This window comes from Spea bombifrons, chromosome 4 (genome assembly GCF_027358695.1).
Source record: "Spea bombifrons isolate aSpeBom1 chromosome 4, aSpeBom1.2.pri, whole genome shotgun sequence".
NCBI classification, from domain to species: Eukaryota; Metazoa; Chordata; class Amphibia; order Anura; family Pelobatidae; genus Spea; species Spea bombifrons.
In genome coordinates, this window is record NC_071090.1 from 73,190,436 (window position 1) to 73,211,687 (window position 21,252).

A 21,252-nucleotide genomic window follows, 5' to 3' on the forward strand; every position below is an offset into this window, starting at 1 on the left:
CTAGGTTTCAGCATGTCCTGGCTGACTTGGCATGATAGGAGTGTGATTGCTAACAGCAATCACAGTCCCATCATGCCTAGGTTCCAGCACTTACACATCCATGCTATCACACACACACACTCATTCATTCATATACTCATTCATTCACAGATTCATTCCCTCAATCACGCATACTCATTCAAACACCCTCCACACCCCCTCGATGCCACTCACAGACTTCAGCAGGGGGCGTGGCCTCCCTCTGCGTTCTCTGGTACTGCACAGAGGAAGCGGGACTGGAGCAGAGTCATGTTCTGCTTCCTATGTGCAGCTACAGGTAATTAGCAGGGCTCTTGTTGTAGCAGGGCTCGAGGTGTGGACCGCGTAAGATCGGTTGCCCTGGCTGCCGATCTTACGCTGGCCGCACCTCGAGGTCTCGCGGGCCGCATTTGCGGCGTTTCTATTGGGGGGGTTCCTACGGCCCTGGGGGGGATTTCTTCATTATCGGTCCCCCCGCATGAGTTACTGGGGGGGATCTGTCCCCCCCGGTTCCTACGCCCCCATGCCCATCAGATACCTCTTTCCTCACTATCCCCTACCCCACTTTCTCCCATCTCTTTTTTTGCACAATAATATATAACTTGAAACACTGCTAAAAATAATGTACGTTTAATACATTAAATATAGGAAGAAACAGCTAATCTTTGTAACAAAAACATTTTTTTAAATATTGAAAAATTGGACCCTAGGCAAGCATTTCCTCCACACTCCGTATCATGCAATCACTCGCTCCGCTCTCGCACCAAAAAGAAAATATTTGCCACACTAACTGCAGATTAGGGGAAGACTGAGAGTCAGTGCAGTCTTCCCTCCTTCTGTTCTGACCCTACCATGACATTGACAAGTCCTCTCCCCAGTAATCATCCCAGAGTCCCTTTGTTCCCTCATTCACTGAGGGGATAGAGGATAGAGGGGATAGAAGATCTCCTTACCCCAGCCCAAAGTGAACTGTAAGAGACAACTGTCCAGACCACAGAGGGTCAGTGCACTGTGGTAATATATTTAATTTTTTGGTTGTATCACACAGAGGTAGGAAACACTTGGGGAAGTGGGAAGAATAAAACAGCAGGAAAAGTACTGTTGCTAAAGACCACTTAAAGGCAACAAGAACTGGTTTACACGGGGAGGGGGGCACAGGGCATGGGAATCACTGGAGCATAAGGGCCCCGAATGGCTCACAGGGCTGAAGAAGAGTGGGAGGGGTACACAAGGGATGTAAAACACAGGCCTGAAAAACATTATGAAGTACACAGGAGCTAGAGAACACCTGGGGATGTACACAAGGTGAAGCACTTTTTGGGGTACATAGGACCTAGGAATCAGTTGGAGTGCAGAAAACCTGGGAGTAAACATAAGCTAGAGGATATTGAGCCGTCCATATTGGCTGGAGACCACGCAAAGGCAAGCCACAGGGTCTATAGTTGGGGGTTCACAGGGATTTGAGTACAGAGAGCATTCATATTGTACACAGGGGATGGAGAACATATTTGGGGCTTCCTGAGACAAAGAAACACTTCAGTTTAACTATCCACTTTCCACATTTATCAGGAAACTTTAAAAGGATACGTAAAAGTGTGCTGTAATTGTAGAAATAGGAACTTTAACATCTAGATGACAAATGTATTTTGAAAAGTCCCAAAGTACCTTATTGTTTGTGCAGTAATCACCATGCTTAAGTATTAAATTAGAGGAACACAAATGTAAATGATTCTTTTTGGTACAATGATTCCACATTCATATTCATTTTCTATTTCCCTACAAAACTCAGATGGCTGTCATATCTTTTTCATTGACCTTGGAAGAGCTTCAACAGCCTAAATGCCAGGTTGTGTGCTTATTTTTCTTTGTTTTTGTTTTTTTTCTCAACACTTTTGAACACAGCGGCATAAAAATACCATCTCAAATGTCTCTGATTTGCTTGCGCAATGTAGTATTTTTCCTTTGGGATGCAGAGCCATCTGGTGGACATGTGTCTGAACAGCTCGGTGTTCACTGAAGCATACATTGGCAACACATATTAGCTCAGTTTCAGACCTGTTGCTCTGAGCTCAATGTATTCTGCTGGTTTCGTTGGAAAAGGTCTCCAACAAAGGAGCCATTATCATTCTTAGAATGCATATATTCAAGGGGTATGACAAGACTAGAATTGGCAGACTGAGACATACATTAGGTAAAGAGGGCCCTGCTCGTATGCTTACATTTTAGAAAGAATGCGGTGAAGAGAAACATAAGGTATAGAGAAAGAGGAGAGATAGTGTAGGGGTGGCATTAGTGGCAGATGCGTTCTAGCTGAAAATATGGTATGATTCTCTGAAGAAGTGGATTTTGAGATTTTTCTTGAATATCGAGACGGAGGGTGAAAGCTGGAGGACAGGTGGAAGTGAGTTCTAGAGGTAGAAGGGAGAAGTGGAGCAAGATCAGTGAAGTTTTGTGAGCTTGAAAAGGAAAAATGTGATAAGCCCTACAATAGACATTGGGCCAAATGCATCGGGGGCAGCATTCAGGCTAGTGGGGATAGGCAGGCAACTCAGTATTAAAGCAGCCAATGACAGTAGGTAGACAAAACTCACAATGTGCCTGTACGAAAAACGTTTATGGCAGCTGAACAGAAAATTCATAGGGAAAGCACAGAAAGAATCAAGTAAGTCATCAAGTAAATGCTGCCTAAAGTTTTTGTTGCTCTAGACATCCTGGTGGCTACATGTGGAATTACAAGTAAAACACACAAAAAAGCTTCAGCATCCCTGGGAGAAATTGTCCCCTTAGCAGTGGAAATTAACCAAGAGCAAGAACGTTGATAGCAGCATTTGGCTGCCCTCCTGTCCTTCTAATCTTTGCCCACTTAAGGCTGTCTGGGGATAGCCCCAATCTCCACACAAAGCTAACCCCACCTACTCATAAAGCCCCCCCCCCAAGAGTGAGAGGTCTTGGTAGCCTACACTTAGAAGATCTCAAGTATGGCCATAACTTTCCATGTACTTTTCTAGCTCTGTGGAAAATTCTGGATACGGTGTAGGTCGGGGATATAGTGTGATTGGCAGGGATAGCTCATCATATGGCATAAGAACACTCCAAACAGCATAACCCCAATTGTTCACATAAGTTAAACAGCATCACTAATTTGCATCTGTACTCCATTGGCATAACTGCTGGGCTCAGTACTAAGTCCATCGTGTTTTCCCAACAACAGAGAGGACAATCCACCTAAGTAGCAGTTCGGAGGAGAGTTTAGAGGAGAGCTGTGGTTTAAACTCCCTGAAAGCACTGTGCATTATACAGGGTCATCCATGGCCAATTCTAAAAGATTGGTGGAGCTGGCTCTTCAGAATGCATAGTTCAATCAGTGAGATGACTTTCAAAAAATCTCGCTGATTTAAATATGCTGTATGCAGGGCCAGCCAAGCTACCCACTGGGGTTGGCCCTTCATAATGTAAAATGAAATTAGCAAACTCTCCTGTCCACTCCCCCTCCACGTAATAAACCCCAAAATTTAAACTTTTCACCGCTATGTCTTGTAGAGTGAAAGTAAATGATTCATGAGTTTTACCCCTCAGCATCTCTAGCCAGACCTTGGCGTGTCCTTTTAACCCTTTTTTGGGTCATTTTAGGTATGTACTGAATGCCTTCTTCTTTAGTACTATGTAAATACTTCATGGAATCTGGTCATGGAACTAGCAAATGTTTTATTTTATTGCTGCCTTCTTATCACTATATTTTTATCAGTGAATCTGTGCTAATGTATGAGAAACAAAAACATGTTTAGTTTAGGGGCAAAACAAGGAAGTTTGTAGCCAAAATATATTATCTGTCATTACAGTATCTCAAGGTTATACATACCTTATGTCTTAATAGTTCACAATTTTCTGTAACAATTTTAGAATGACATATAAACAGATCATACGGTAAGTGTCCTTCTCCTTCACCGGGGCATGCGGCACATTAAAATGGAAAGAAAAAATTACAAGGCACTATTTTTAATGTTAATATACATGAATAAATGAGCCATTTAACATGCCTTTAATCACTGTGGCAAGGTATGCTCCATATGCACACAACCATTATTTTAGAAGGGCTTTAAAAGAAAAGTTGGTCCTACTTAACTGATAATGGGATCTATTTTTATTGCTCTTTATTGGCTGCCTCAAAAATAGGAGAAAATTATCCAAAATAAAAAAAGTGAGGTTGTGCGCTAAATGATCAAATAATGTCCAACAGTAAAAACACTCTGTGTATGGAGTATTAATCTTGTCTGACCTGAAATCCTCATTACTAATAGCAGGGATTTAATGGGCCATTAAAATTGGACAGTTGGCCTTTGGGTTGCTTACCTTGCATGGCTATGGGTATGTCATCAGCACATACTTTGTATCTATAGCATGATTTCTGCTTTTTCTGGATAGCAAAATTACACGTTTCCATATTGTGGTCACTTCTTTTGCACATAAATCAAAATGATAAATACGTTTATGCAAAGAGGATTTGGCCTAATGAGAGTGCAGGAGTTGAAATGAGAGACTTAGTTGAAAATCTTAGCTCAGTAATTAAATTCAACAAAGGTAATCATTGAGCAGAATAGAGAAGCTCGTATTACCTGTGGGAACGTCCATGTGTAACCCCCAGTGTATTCTCCATACTGGAGTCTTCATAGGTGCTTTGTGTTAGGTAGAAGAGGATGTGATCTCTTTAATAACAGGTTTCCAAAATTATAGAGAGCTGACTCACAGAGAATATTTAAAAAGAAAAGCTAAATATTGGCATTTTAACCAATGAGGTAAACCAAATAGTAGAATTAAATATCTCAGTTAGAAAACGGCAATGTTAACAATTTTCTGATGACGTAGACTGGCTACTTAACACTTACAATGTGTTTGCAATGCACATTTCATTAATACATAGTCATTAAGTAAAGCCCTTTTTAAATTTTTGGCCTTATGCTTAGCGTATAAACATTCTCCAAAAACCATCATTCATTTTCTACATTTATTTCAGAATGTTTATCTTTCTAAATATCGTGCGTGTCTCTGGAAGATCACTGCTTGGGACAGGAGAAGCTCCTGGCAGCTGGTTACAGTGGAACTAAACAGGTTCTTGCTCAGAGACAAATAATGGTGTTAACAGCATGCATATTATAGTAACATATCAAGGGCTGATATGATCACTGAAGATTCAAGGCAGAAGAACAGAAAGAAATCTGGCACCACAGAAAGACAGCATTTGAACATTTTCTTTTTACTTGGATTTTATAATACCTCATTATAAACCGACCCCCAAAATGTGAATATTAATTTAGGAAAAAAGATTAATTATTAATTCACATGTAAACTATTTTTTCATATTTAATAAAAACTATAATTGGGAAAAATGCATTTCTTCTTTTGATTTCCTTTTTTTTTGCCAACCTGCCCCCCAGTTATGCACATCTGTCCCCAGGCTTGCCAATCTTCCCCCAGATATGCCACTTTGCCCCTCAGATATGCCTTATACCTCCTATATGCCACTCTGCCCCTCCTGACTTACCAATGCATACCCAGACTTGCCCCCCGTGCTCCAGACTCCCTGGTGTCTAGTGGGGGCAGCCGGTGGACGTCTGTGTGATGCACCGTGCATGGTCCACCAGCTGCCAGAAAGGAGGATCCAGGTCCCATGCAGTGCTGTGGGGGATCTGGATCTTAGTCTTATAGTCAGACCTCTATTTGAGATTGAATTATCAGACAACCTTAAATATAAGACAAGTGGTATTTTTAGAGCATTTGCTCTGAAAAAAACCTTGTCTTATATTCCAGTGAATACGGTAATTTGCCCCGAGTACAGTGTTGCAAAAGTTGGTGTCTCTGCATTAAGTATCATGCATCTTGTGCCAGTGAATAATGGTATATGAGAGCATTTCTAACCACTCACCTTGGGCCTACCCTTGGTGGCCTTTTATGTGACCCTATTTGATGCCTAGAAGTGATGACTACCCTTATACCAAAAAAAAGTAATTGAAAAAAATAAACTCAAGCCTACTTTTCAGTTTCACTTTAGAAGAGTGCATGGACTGTTTTCTGGAGAATCCAGACCTAGATGCACACTAAGAATAACATTCACAATATCTGTCATTATTAGTAATCTAATAATCATCATCAAAATAATCAGTTATACAGAAATCACACTGGTAACTCAACATATAAAAGCACACATTCTTTGGTTGGGCACCCAGGTAACCTAAAGCTCTGGTAGGAATCTCTTATTATTATTATTTATTGTTTTATATAGCGCCATCAAATTCCATAGCGCTGTACAATGGGTAGACAGCACATAACTAGTAGGATGTAACATAACAAATTGACTAACAGAGACAATTTTTCTTATAGTTGAAAATCTGAGGTCAGAGATGGGACTTTGTAATTAGAGAATTTTATGACATCTCTGTAAACACTGTAAACCTCTAGAACTAAGAGGTCGCTAACAGTGACACACTAAAAAAATCACTGACACAACTGGGTACAAAACAGTCTTTCTTTCTTTGTAACAGTGTGGATACAATAAACAACGAGAGTACATGGAAAGAATTTGTATAAGGATAAGTAACATTTGTGTACATTTACTCATAGCGAAAGTGAGTTTTCCTTGGGCACTTATAAAACCAAGATTAATTCAATTTAATTAATGGTACAAACACTGAAATGCTTCTTCTTTGCATTGGACCAACACATAAAAAGTTTAAAGTTATATATTTTGGATCTCAGATGTCTCTTCTCCATTTGAATAAGAAACCTTTGAGTTGTGGAAAGTGTCTGTAACTTTTTCTTTTTTTTTGTATTGTCATAATAAAAGGTATCAACTGAGTGTTGATGTTTATCTTCAATATGACTTGTTTATTCAGACATATTCCTTCTATTCTGTAAGCATTCGTTTCTCTGGTTTTTTTAAGTGCTTCTGCTGATCAGCCTTTAAATAGTTCACTGATTTCCATTCAATAATATATTCTTAATTTGTGAGTCACTTGATATTCACTTTAAATAGGAGTTACAAGTGTCAGAAAGTCTGAAATTTGTCTGCCACCAAGAGTATTCCATTTAACGTGATAACAAAATAAAGCAAGTTTGTTCATCACTGTGGACTTATGGTTCATTTCAATGATGCTTGGGTTTATTTGCAAAAGTTGCAGTTGCCCATTGAGTTTGCAGGAGAGTTGCAGTTTCATCTCACCCACTTTTTTGTGAATTATAAACAATGACAAGTTTCCCTTGCAAGAACGTGAGCTGACTCTGGGTAGACACTGGGTGAGGAGACCTTCAAGAAATCTCACTAATGAAACTGTTTCATACGCAGGTTCCACTCAGCCCTTCTTGCATGAGAAACAGTAAAAATACTGATGACCATACCAATGTAAGGTACAACACATAAGAACAGCACAAAAAGAGGGGGTTAACAACCCATTGGCATTTGCTTTTGTGTCACCTGACCATTAAGTTAAGTGAAGTTAACTATTTTTTTTTCTGGGAATGTACCGGATGGTTGCCAATCCCTGGTGATATCTGAAGTTCCTGCATAAACAGAAGACAGCCCTGAATAAGAATTTTCTTTGTTTACCATTTTAAGTGGATTTCAACAAAGAAGGCTATTTACTAAAGAAAGTGAACGGGACAGTTTGCTGCAAGAAGAACTAAGATGACCCCTTATAATGCTTAGTTCAATTAGTTTCTTCAGATTCACCCATTGAAGCATGCATTATATGGCTAGTTCACCCCTTCTAGTTTTCCCTTTGTAATAAATAGTAAAGGAATTGAAAAAAAAACAACGCTCCTTTAGAAAAAAGACCCCAAATATCTTCAAGAGTGTCTCTATTATAAAGCATTTACCCTATGATGAGCCCCTCTTGTGCTCCTTGGTGCTCATGGAAATCAGGGGTGACCCTAGGGTTTCTAGCTCTATAGGCAAAACCTTTCTCTAGCAGCTCTCCTTGGCATGCACTTGCTTATTTGTGTAAGAAAAAAAAACAGTTGTGGGGTCCCCACCAACTCATTGTCCTAGACAGCCATCACAGTCACCAATGGAGTAGTGGTGAAAACTCTAACCCCAAACATAAAACATAATCTGCTCATTTATTCTGCCCAAAGTAGACATATGCAACCCACAACAAAACCTCTCAGGTGTGCACAGTATTGAATTATACACTTCTCCTTGCAGAAAGAACCCTATAATCCACAAACACAGATCAACATAATTATGAACTTTCCAGCTATTAGAAGGACATTCAGAGCACTGATTTTCCTACTAATCCTGGAAGCCACGGATGGCTGATCATCTTAATTCATCCCTTCAAATGCAGCAGAAGACTTCTTAACCTTTGTGGATCCACCTAGCAGACTTCTCCGGTTTCCAGAGGCACTTATCTTTATCAGGGTAGATCTAAAGGGAGTTGGTTACTTGAAATTTCAGGAAAGCTGCACCATTTAGGTCAGCATGTAAAATGTTCTTGGCCATTAAAACACTTCAACCTTTTCATTTTTTGTGTGACTATTCCTCACTTTTAGAATATGTGGCAGATTATAATTGTTATCTGTTTCTTTTATATCCTAACAAACATGGATTCATTATAAGTCACTTCATTTACCTTCAGTTTTGTAATTTTGGCAATCTTAGTAGTTCTCAATTCTTATCGCGATATCACAGGATGCTGGACAGTAGACAGTTTTTTAGACACTAATAGATACAAAAGCTAAACCAATAATCTAATATAGTACAGTTCTCATCTCATTTAATTGACCCATCATAAATTACATCTGAAACAGGCCTAGGAAAAGCTTGTAACGTTTATGAGAATCAAGAATAAGAGAACTATTAAGTTGTGGTGATTCCTGTGAGACCCCACTATAATAATGCTTTTAATTCCACCAATGCATCAGTGGCAGGCAGGTACTTGTAATGAAGGTTCAATTCTTAGAGTATAGCTTTTCTAACATGTAGTCATTAAATGGCTTTATATATATATATATATATATATATATATATATATATATAATGAAGGGATCTCGATGATTGTATGACAGAATCCTAGTGGTCTTGGATAATGCTGGAATTACCGGTGTGTGTTTGCATTCTTCAATAGGGTGAACACATAGGCCATGTTTTCCAGGACACATATCATTTTTACACATTGCTGACCAATGCAGTATGTGGGATGTATAACTAATTGGTTCCCTTCCATGAGTCTATACATCCCACATACTGCAGGGCAGCACTTTATCTGGGCTGGTCAGCAATATGTAAAAACGATATGTGTCCTGGAAAACATGGGCACCCTACTCTCCATATCATCTCCATACATATCATATTAGACTGTTGGGTGGGCAAGTGGTTTGTAATGTGGCTTCTTTAGCAGACAGACGTGGAAGCCAATGTACACATCACATAACAGGGCTATAAATACAGCTATATAAACATGTTGTTAGCTTGCAGCTGACGTGATCCAAGGCACGGTGCCGTGCAGAACAAAAAATGGAAGACTTTGCTATTTACTTTGTGTATACAAATTATACATTAAACCCACTTCAAAACCCAAGCCGAGCCAAAGCATTGCAGTCTTAGAAGTGGCTCCGCTACTCTTTTGTTAACCCTTCACCTAAATGATATATGTACAGGGTGTAGAAGCTTGCCGAGCTGCATGTGTATCATACTGGTTTATACAGGTGAAACCTGCCAAGTACTCCCCGAATACCAGAGTACTACAAACAGTCATAGCTGTGTATTCTACACCTTCCTAACATAAGGTCACCTTATATTTTATAGGAGTTATTCTTTGACCCACTAATAAACATTTCTGTGTCATTCTCACTCTTAAACCCTTTACAACTATGAGGTCTTTGTGCCAGCATAGTGCTGACACGTTAACCCATTACACATGTCTCAGTTAAGGTAATTAAGGCTTTTTATTCTATGAAACATGTATACGGCTGATTTAAACCATTAGGGGTTATACACGAAAAGCAATTCTGCCACGAAGAGGTAAACGTGGAGCAGTAACCATAGAAACCAGTGCAACGTTCTTGCTTACTGATCGACTGTCGGACTTTGCACCCCTACCAAGACCCTGATGTATTTTTTTTGCCTGCAGTAGGCAATGCTACCCACAGGTGTAATCAGTCATGGTTGATGTAAAGCAGATAGATGGAGGCAGGGTTTAGGGCCGGGGCAGGTAACAGGTTGGGCTGTGTTACTGGTGATGAGACAATCTGGGCTGAGCCTGACATAGCAGTACGTTGTATGAAACTCAGAAGGTTTTGTGCAGGGACTGAGTGAAGGAGTTGTGACAAATCAGTGGTATTAGTCCAGCTACAGAAACTCTTAAGAGATGTGTACACTGCTCCTGGTCTTACTATCCTCCCCCGCTATATGGGCAGCATCTGATGGTAAGATTAATAGTTATTAATGTGTACTATATCTTTAACAGTCTTATTTCTATGTTTTCAGTTTTTTGGGGGTTATTACCTGCGATTTATATGTGGAGCTGGTTAGACATAGCATGTGTTTTGAAATTGAATTGCTTATGATCTATGAAGTTATGTTTGTGGCTGGCTGGGAGTTGTGGACCAATATTAATTACAACTCCCATATAGTGTACTGTTTGGGAGATGCAGTTTGTCTTCTTTTGCAGTGACCATTTAAGCGGAGAAAGCCAAATAATTTGGGCTACAACCCCAATTAATAAAATAATAGAAACTGGCTGTTATTGGGATTTTTCTATTCCTACTAATGCAAGTCTAATATCTCAATACTATTTTGTATGTAATTCAAGCTGTGGATAATCCCACACGTTTGTATCACTGTTCATCTGTTATGATTGATGTCATTGACTAGAAGAAGGAAAGAAAATGTATGCATAAAGTTTAAATTGCTGCTAAACTAGAAAATTATCCAAAAGGGATGCATGCATAGGTATAGATACCCTGGGAGATAACATGATCAGCATCATGTGTATATATAATGAGTTTAGGATGGGCACCATTAATCTTTTTACACTTTGCATTAGATTTGCTTTGTGTATGTATCTAAATCATGCATTCCAAAAAAAATTTTCTTTCTTGTGTTACAGGAAACACTTGGGCATATACTGGTAAGCATTATATATATATATAGTACACCTATGTGTTTCTAGAAGAACAGTTTGTGGGTTGCATTCCTTATACATGACTAGCCATTTGAAGGTAATATTTAATATAATGGATGGTTTGTAAAAATCTTAAATTTTTTTTACTGGCCAGCTATAGCCACACTCCCTGATTCTCCAAGTTGGAATGTGCTCTTTTATTGCATTATTGCTCTAGAACCCAATGCCCTTTAGCCATGGCGTTTTATGTATACAGGACAAACAGCAAACATCTTTAAGACAACTTAACCTAACCTATCTCCAAGTATAAGATCTCTTCGCAATCTTATGAATACACAGACAGGCACTCCACTATTAACTTTATCCATTATCAACCTGCAGTTAAACCACATAGTAAGATGATGAAATATTCCATACTGGGTACAGCTATACTCTGCATATGGGGAGAGTATGCCTGTGCGGGAACTTCCCCCTGAGCCTTATCCAGAATACCGGCTTTTGTCACAATTTCTTTTGAACTGTTGCAAATAAACAATATGCTCAAAATATTAGTTTTATCTAGCCAGCACTGGTATTTGCAAGGTTTTCCCGCATGGGATTGTAATGCTATATGTTTTAAAGAGCACCTGTCACCTTGAAAAGAATTTATGGTAATTGCCAAATATCAGTGTGTAGCAGATTTTCTGTGTGTGTGTATTTCAAATATATACATTTTGTTAAGCGGTGTATGCACACCCACTGGATTATCATGATTGAGATGCTATCTGTACAGCAAACAAGTCTCTGAGCATTAACATATTAATGAATCAGAACAGTTTATTTAGGTAAAGAACTATGAACTTTTATATATATATATCTATATATATCTCCCCCCCCCCTTATATGATCTCTGTCAAGGTCACCCACTGAATGTTTTAAAGTGATCTGCACAAATGGTTCCTCATGAATGCAAATTGCTTTGTCAGAGTTAGTGGTGGAAATAACGCTGCAGAGCTTCACCTTCCACTCAGGAAGGCTTTGTGCATTGTAATTGGGCCAAGCATGGCAAATGTCTCACCTGACCCTGAATAGCTATTGAGAAATGCCTCCCAACTTTGCAAATGGCCAAAGAAGGACATTTTGATTGCTGTCCTATGAACATGATTGAAGGAACACACGGCCATCATATGCACCCCCCCCCCCCCAAACACAGACACACACACACACACACACACACACAATATCACCATACACTTCTCTCTGCAAATGACTTCCACTCCTCCAGCGCTGGCACAGGGAAGACTACGGACAGGGTCAGTTCAGATGCCCATGTGTAGAATGTCTTCCCATTGATTTCAATAAGAACACTTTCCTGCAGAGGTAGACACCAACTTTGTTCATGATGGGAATTTTCTGGCGTCTGTGGTGGACAATTTTATGGTGCTCTGTCTACCTTAAGAAACCTTGCCATGGACACTGGTGTCTTTGTTCGGACACTTTGCCTATCCCTGCATTCCTGCTGCTAATTGTCAGCCTCTCTTGTGTAATTTTTATAGATGGGGGTGTTTGTTTCCTACATCTTCCTATATGGTTGTCAAGGGGTTAATATGCATTGTTCAATGACTTACATAAGATGCCCCTACAGGACCAATGACTCACCTGGTACGTCATAGATGTAAAAGAAGAGGGAAACCCTGTGCCACGCTGCAGTGATTGCAATGTCGCTGCTCTGGCTGATCTCTCCATGACCGGAGCTGTCGCTCTGCAGCCAAACAAATGCACAGATACAGTCGGATGAAAGAGCCGCTGCTTGTGGTGGGGGTTCCTTTTATATTGGCTGTGTGTATTTTTATTGAATTTTTCCCCAGCTTTTTTGAATTCATGGAGGAAAAAAATCTTGCATATATGAATATGGCTACAAAAAATTATCTGTAGTAGTACACTAAATAAAAGGGAAATAACAGTTGGAGGAAGACATGGCAAAATAAAAAACTTGATCTGGTCCAGGAGCATTTTATATTAAGTCTTGTTTGTTTCCAGAGGAGTTTTAATATGCATTTTTCTATAGTGGGGCTGTCGGGGAGATTATACAGTATCTTCAGTTTGGCACTTCCGGGTAGGACTCTTGCAAACCATTTATAAAAGCTTCTGTTTTATATAATGAAACTTTAAATTCATACAATGGTAAGAACTCCTTGTATATTACTGTAGCTTATTATAAACAGACTTCTAGATAAATCTGTTCTGTGCCTTCTATAATTTTGTGTCTGTACCAAGAAGTTATGGAAAGATTAATATTCAATAGTTTGACTGTATGTTTCCGAACATTGGACAAAAAGCTGTATATAGCGCAGCCCATAAAGTAAGGTGGGAATTGTATACTGTGGGCTCCGTAAAGGACAGAGAATTGCAAATACACTCCCTCATACAGAATCCTACACTATCCCACCTTAATGCAACTCTCCAGGAAGAGTCCTGAGGTGCTAACCGATCTATGGCTGAACTGCTTCCAGATACAAGGTCCAGAACAGGAGGGAAATTCACAGATGGGACCAGGGCCAACTTTTTTTGAGGGTCTCTTTTCCATATACCTAATGGAAATAAAATGTAAAAAAAGCCTCTAGTTTCTCATTAACTACTATGTGCAAAATGTGAGTCATGAGGAAGAGAATTGAGCGGCACTGTTGGTGTACCTGGTAATTTCTCGTCATGTCTGAAGCAATTGCTAGCTGTGCTTCTGATCATCCCACCTGACTTCATGGTATACTGAAGCCTTTGTTACTGGCGCCACAGATCTGGTTCAGTCGTATGGATCAGGAGTTCAGGTATCGGAGTTGCAAAAGGAGCCTTAACCAGAAAGAAATTGTGCACCCAACAAAAAGTTAACTTTGTTAAAAGTTTAATATGCTCTACAAACTACAATGTTTCCTTAGGTCAAAATGGTGAGGATAAGTGGCCAACAAAGTTTGGATTTTGTGGAGCAGTTTATCAGTCGCCTCTTGATTTCCACAAGAATATATTGCAATATGATTCTACCCTGCTTCCTGTCAAGCTGTATGGATACAACGCGTCCTCGACAGACATGTTTACCGTATCCAACAATGGACATACAGGTGTGGAAATGGAGAATCAAACTTGCTTCTTTTCTCTGCATCTCCTGGTCTACTGATGAGTGCAGTACAATAACTTCTCCCTATGTATATACTCTTTATTTTTCAGCCTCTGTGGCTTTGCTCCCATCAATGCAAATGGACATTCCGCCATTCCGGTATATTGCATCGCACCTTCACTTTCACTGGGGAAATCTAGCCAGTCCTAAAGGATCCGAGCATTGCATCGAGGGCAAAAGATTTGCAGCTGAGGTGAATTAAATTTTACTCTCTGCCGCCAAAATTTGTGTGATGGTGTTAAAAATAAAAAACAGCCCCCCTGTAAATCTAGCTTTAAGGAAGGTTTTTATACAAAGTCTCCACAGTAAACTATATATATATAATATATATAATATATATATATATATATAATATATTTGGCGTGCAGCACAACATACTTCCAGTCCAATTATGCTTTTCAACTAAATTTAAAATGCTGTCTGCATCCAGATTTGTTGAATGTTAACCTGTTGTTTCAGGCACCCTCTTATAGTAAATGTGGTCCTGCTGGGTGTTGGTTTTTACTTAATAGCTGTAATTGGCTATTTTGAAATCCAAACTCACAGTACAGCTGGCTGGTCTGTCAGATAATCTCAAAAGTGCTGGCTAAATTCCCTTGAAAAATTTTCATATGGTTTCAGTGAGCAAAGAAAATATCAAAAAGTAGATGTACAGTAAATTGTGCGTGTACTGAAATGAAATGTTTTGAGGACACTTGGTCTATATCTGCTTAGTGAAGGTAAATTAAACTCTGATGGTTATCTTGCCTAAAGGGTCACCACTCCATCTCTATTTTCTGCTTGGTTGCCTGAAAACAGACAACTGTTCTGCTTCCTGGCAATGTAATATATTTAAAAAAAAAAAAAAAATATGGTTTTATTGTGTAGTTTCCAATCTTCCTCAGTTTGCAAAGTGGGCTTTAATCCATTACTTTCAAATCGTATTCCCAGCTGCACATTGTTCATTATAACTCAAAATATGCTGATGTTGCCACCGCAATGGACGCTGCAGATGGGCTTGCTGTACTTGGTATTCTCATAGAGGTAAGACATTTTGTATATGAAATCTATTTCCTATCTTAAACTTGTCTCCTTTCTCCATACCTTTTAAATGGCAATCAGCAACTTAGGTGAATGACCATAATGTGCCGTTTTCATAATAGATCCTTAAAAAAAAAAAAAAAAAAAAAAGGGGATGCCAATGTATAACCACAAGGTGGATGTTTACCGTTACATAGGCTTTCTTTTGTAGAATATGGCAAAAGTGGCAGATCTCTTAAAACGAGAGGTGGAATATTCCCTACCAATAGCCGCTTGACTTGGAATCTGCAAGATACGTGTTTTGTTTTTCCAGATTCTTTTAGATGACTCTCTGTTTTGTATCTATAGGCTGGCTTTTTTAATCCTGCATATGAAAAAATCTTCTCTCAGTTTGGAAATGTCCGATACAAAGGTAAGGTTCTTTATTGTATTTAGTAATTTGAGTTGAGTTTAAGTAAATATCCCAATTGTAAGTATATGGAGATTAATATAAATAATGGACATTTAACTCTAGAACTTGAATGAATGTGGTACAGGAAATGCATAAATCTTTTCCACTTTTTGCAGATCAGAAGGTTGAGATTGCAGGGTTTGATGTGAGAGAGCTAATCCCAAAAAGGCTAGATGAGTATTATCGTTATGAGGGGTCTCTTACCACCCCACCCTGTAATCCTAGCGTACTGTGGACTGTCTTCAGGGAACCTGTGTTAATTTCTGAGGAACAGGTAAGTGCAAAATCATTTAGAATCTCCAGTGATTGGTGCATGCATGAAATCATTAGATATTAGACTTGTGCATTCAGAGCCATACAACTTTTACGAAGTGTGCCATTTTTGTAAACTTGTACAAATATCGAAAACAAGTAGGGTCTCCAACAAAACAGACAGCTCAGAATTTGGATTCCTTTGTGTGTATTTGGTCTTGTGTAACTGCCCCAGGAGGTCTGGGCAACAGAGCAGGTAGCGAGGGGAAATCAGACCACTGAAGAAGAAAGGAAAAACAGAGCTGTGGAAATCAGAGATCCCTTGTAACAAGCCCATTGAGCAACCACACGCTTTTAATGACTAAAAGAACTGAGTAATTCTCAAGTGTTTGGTAGGTTTCTTCTAAAGTCATTTTTCTGCTTACAGTTGAAGTCCTTGGAGACGGCCCTATACTGTACAGACAGGAACAGCTCAGTACCTGTGGAGATGATCAATAATTTCCGACGGCTGCAGCATGAAGGAGACAGGCTGGTGTTGGTGTCGTTCCGGGAAGGTCAGTAATATAGACAAATGAATATAAAAGCGTGGGACTTCCTCTAGGACAAATAACCTCTACCCACCCACCCCAAAAGTATTCCTGGTGATTCAAACTCTCCTTGTATGAGCGCTGGAGGACCTACTAAGATTGAGTGACATGATCCTCTTATTCTGAGAACTTGCCTTGTGGTGTAAGCCTGAGGAATGAGTTGGAAAGTGTGCTATAGGTTTACCTTTAACTTGTTTGACACTTCGCTAAGCTCAATGGCCAGGTTTTGTTTCCTGGAGTATTAATATGTCTAACATGTCTTGCAGGTGTAGTACTGGCTGTGGTTTTGGCATCCATCCTCTGTGTTGTAGTAGCTACTGGCATCATTTGTTGGCTGTTTCACTGTAGGAGACGGTAAGAAGCCCTACGTGTGCTATACATGAATTTTAAAAATGTATTTATCCACATAACTTTCTGTGGCTACAAAGAATTGGGCTCTTAATGAGTATCTCTAAGAAGCTTAAACTTTGATTTGTTTTGTTACAGGAGCAAAGACCGTGGTGAGAAGAAAAATGTAATGTACACAGCAGCAGTTACCTCAGAAGAGAATACTTCAAAAGTATGATGTCCCACCGTATGTCTCCTTGCAATGAGCCTGGAAAATTTGATGAGGCCTCACCCCAACATACAATGGATGCCGCTTTCGCTGATCTGCCTCCCTCAGAGCTGCTGCTTTGCGGTAATGGGCATCACATGTAGGGAGATGAGATTGCACACATACATTCTGATGTGTTCTGTTTCTATCCTTTTATCTATGAGTGGAAAAAACCCTGAAAAATGTTTTAAATATGCAATCAATTTTAAACATGTTAATATTTGAACTGTGTATAAACCCAAAAGCCATATAATTAGACACTTGTACAAAGTTCTCAAGCTCTGGCCTGCCAGTCTACCTCAAAGTTGGGCTACCTCTAAGATACTTTCTGCTTTTCTGTGCAGACTGTGATACTGTTCGTTAAGCTCTTGGGAATCTGCACACAAGAGTATACAGGCTCCTCTGACAAATAATTCTGGCATTGATCCTTAATTCATGGGAACGTCTAAGAAGAAATGTCTTAGCACACTGCCACTCGCCTGTACTGTCATGAATGTACTCCATTGCCTTTTACGTTGGGGTAAACTGACAGGTTTGACAATCTAAAGCTCAAACAACTTGGGCATTCGTACAAGTTAGGATGCCTACGGAAACAACTTCTGGAATAACTTATTTATTTTCCTGTTCAAAACAGACCGTTTTATGTTTGATTGTAGAACTCCATTAGGTTTTTCTAATGGAGTTTTATGTAGTACTGAGCATTTCCGTAGTATGTTAAAATTACCAGGCCAGGCTGCCACTGAACACAATCCAGATAGTTCTGTCTATCTCCTCCTGAGATTATTTCATTTAAGTACATTTTGTGATGATGTTATTCTTATTATATCCTAATTGTAAAGCAAATTGAATAAAAACCTGGGAGCGTGCGGCATTGTAACCCGATATCTAACTGGAGTGTAAAAAATAATATAAATAAAATGAATTGTTCAGTAATTAGATAATTGTGATCTTAATATTTAATATCATTAATAAAATGTGTTATAGACCTGAATGTTTTGGGGGGTTTTTTGTGTATGAAATATGGAATTTTCACGACAAAAGTGTCTTCGCAGGATGTGAACCTTCTGACAAAGTTGCTTTTGCTGGACAGATTACAAAAATTGCACTTTTATGCATGATTTCTGCCAGTAGTAGTTAGTAACCCCTATATACATTTATGCCAGTGGCTGGTGTAAGCCAAGTCTTAGTCTGGGTGCATGTCATGTCCATGGATGTACAATAGAAAAGGTGAACTTATCTAGTTAAATGAAATCCACGTTAATATTTAACATGGTAAAGGATATAATTGACCATTGCCAAAGTTAAACATGAAAACATAAAATGCATGTAGTCCTAGTAAACTCCTTAAAACTTCTGTTATAAGGATACTGACCGGAAACTACGTCTTTGCTGGCAAATACTGTATGTTAAAGTGTGGCAGACTGTCGACTGATGCAGAAAGCCCTGAGGTTAGAACGCGTCTCTCAATTCTTTTACACCTACTATTTTTTTTGATACGTGATCCACTTCTGGTGTTCTCTAAAGGACGCAGGTACCTAAGAGACAATAAAGCCCTTGGAAACAGAAGTCAAAGAAGGTTTTGTTCTGTGCAACATCTGGTGCGTGGAGAGAGGAGTCATTCATTAAATTCTGTATCCTAACAGAGCTTTATACATTACAATGAGAATGGGCGCTCTCAGCTCTGCAGTATTGGGTTCAGTGATGCAGCACATAGTACAGGGGGCTTTGGATTTCTGCTCTCTACCCCTGAGCAGGTAGGGCTCAATGTAATTCCTTTGTGTCCCTGAAGTACGTTACACACAGTCTCCCAGCAGAAGTGGTAGGATGGGGTAGTTTAAACATGCAGAGGATAGGGGTAAGGCTATCTTGAATCTAAGACAAGACCAAGAACCAAAAACAGTTTGCCATCAAATGCTGTCTTTATGAACAGATGCACGGCAGTTCAAGCTCTTTGGAATGGAAGTGCCCTCATGATGTTCCTATTCCAAGTAGGGCATCAATCCATTAAATGTAATACCCACTTAGTAGCCACAAGGATTGCAAGTCAAAGAAATTGGCTATCAAGTTTGAATTCTGCTTACTGAGATTTCCTTTTCTTTGCTCATCTCCCGATAGCAATTACTGTGTTTTATTTAAGTAATTGCTGCCTGGGATGGCAAGGGAAAAGAGCATGTCTCACATAAGGCTTGCTTCTCTGACACTAGCAAATTGCTGAAACCCACCTTTACAAATAAAGGTGTATACTTAGACGCTACACTCTCATGCTTTTGAGGATCTACAATATCCTATAATGTGAACTGTAGTTCCTCAACAGAGGGAGAGATGTCTACAGTGAATTGATAGATCTACACTATATGGACAAAAGCATTGACACACAACGCTTAGTTATTGAAAGCAGGAGTTTCAATCAGACCCATTGCCACAGGTGTGTAAAATCAAACACCTAGCCTTGCAGTCCCCATTTACAAACATTTGTAAAAAAAACAAAAAACCAAAAACTTAAGTGTGGCACTGTGATAGGATGCCAGTTCCTGAAATTTCATCCCTGCAAGATACTCCACGGTCAACTGTAAGTAGTATTATTGGAAGGTAGAAGTGTTTAGGAACAACAGCAACCACGGCGACTTTTTGGCACATGGTGCGTAAAAGTCGCCAACGCTCAGCTGATTCCATAACTGAAGAGCTCCAAACTTCTGCTGGTATTAGTATCGGCACAAAAACTGTGCTGCGTGAGCTTCATGGAATGGGTTTCCAAATTCAAGCAGCAGCATTCAAGCCTCACATAACCAAGTACATTGCCAAGCATTGGATTGAGTGATGTAAAGCGCGCCACTACTGGACTCTGGAGCAGTGGAAACGTGTTCTGTGCGGTGACAAATCGCGCTGCTCTGTTTGGCAGTCTGATCATGAGTCTGGGTTTGGCGGATGCCAGGAGAATGTTACCTGTCTGACTGCATTGTTGCAACTGTAAAGTTTGGTGGAGAAGGGATAATGGTAATGCTTCAGCATACCAGGACATTTTAAACAATGCTATGCTTCCAACTTTGTGGGAACAATTTGGGGAAGGCCCTTTTCTATTCCAGCGTGACTGTGCCCCAGTGCGCAAGGCAAGGTCCATGGATACATGGTTAGATGAGTTTGGTGTGGGAGAACTTAACTGGCCCCCGCAGAGCCTTGACCTCAACCCCATATAACACCTTTGGGATGAACTGGAATGGAGATTGCGAGCCAGGCCTTCTCTTCCAACATCAGTGCCTGACCTCACAAATGCTCTACTGGATGAATGGGAAAAATTCCCCACAGAAACTCTCCAAAATCTTGTGAAAAACCTTCCCAGAAGAGTGGAAGCTGTTATAGCTGCAAAGGGGGGACCAACTATATATTACTGTCTATGTATTTAGAATGAAATGTCATAAAAGCCCCTGTTGGTGTAAAGGTCAGGTGTCCCAATACTTCCAAGTGGAAGTTCCTCAACGAAAACAAAACGTGATGAAAGTGTAGTTATGTAGTAGGGATTCAATGATTTGTTTAGGTATTACAACATTCAAAATGTAGCACAAAGTGTGTAATTGTAGGGACACTGACTTCTTTACAATTTACAAAAGACACATTTTAATTTTTCCTGCACTAAATTGCCACTGACGATATTAAGAGCAGACTTGGTGTTACAGAGAAGAGACAGACAGAAATGTTTCTCAAACATGTTCCCAATGGGAACATTTTCTTCTCTTTTCTAGACAGGGCATTGCACCACCAATGGATTGCTAAAAAATAATCTGCTAAAATTAGGGTAAAACATAGATTTTTAAACCACTAAAGTCTTTTCCTGTGTAAACAGGTGGTTACATGGACATGGAGAATCACCTTCTGTAAAACCTCAGACCCGCTTGTATATTTAGAAACATTATAAATAAAAATCCTAGCCAGTTACCCTGCTGTAATCCTGTCCCATGATGATTGCGCGGAACCTTTTTACGTTGGCCTGTCTAGTGCTGAGCTTTACAGCCTCCTCAGTGCAGATGAATAAGGGTTTGATGGGTACCGAGCTACAGCTCATATAAATATAT

General features: G+C 39.6%; 1 protein-coding gene across 1 annotated transcript; it reads left to right on the forward strand.

The window, feature by feature from the left end:
- The first annotated feature begins 10,320 nt into the window (after positions 1-10,320).
- On the forward strand, positions 10,321-17,665 carry CA12 (carbonic anhydrase 12). Its single transcript, XM_053462069.1, has 10 exons — positions 10,321-10,434; positions 11,118-11,138; positions 14,045-14,224; positions 14,331-14,473; positions 15,211-15,303; positions 15,649-15,712; positions 15,868-16,025; positions 16,431-16,557; positions 16,857-16,944; positions 17,077-17,665. The coding sequence occupies exons 1-10, from the start codon at positions 10,377-10,379 to the stop codon at positions 17,153-17,155; spliced, it is 1,011 nt and encodes a 336-aa protein (XP_053318044.1). The 5' UTR covers positions 10,321-10,376; the 3' UTR covers positions 17,156-17,665.
- Positions 17,666-21,252: the final 3,587 nt, after the last annotated feature.

Excerpts from the sequence above, each read along its gene's own strand:
- CA12 (XM_053462069.1), top strand. The coding sequence starts at position 10,377 with ATGTGTACACTGCTCCTGGTCTTACTATCCTCCCCCGCTATATGGGCA. Across the intron at positions 14,225-14,330 it reads ATCCAACAATGGACATACAG|CCTCTGTGGCTTTGCTCCCA; the intron begins GTGTGGAAATGG and ends TTTATTTTTCAG. Across the intron at positions 16,558-16,856 it reads GTTGGTGTCGTTCCGGGAAG|GTGTAGTACTGGCTGTGGTT; the intron begins GTCAGTAATATA and ends CATGTCTTGCAG.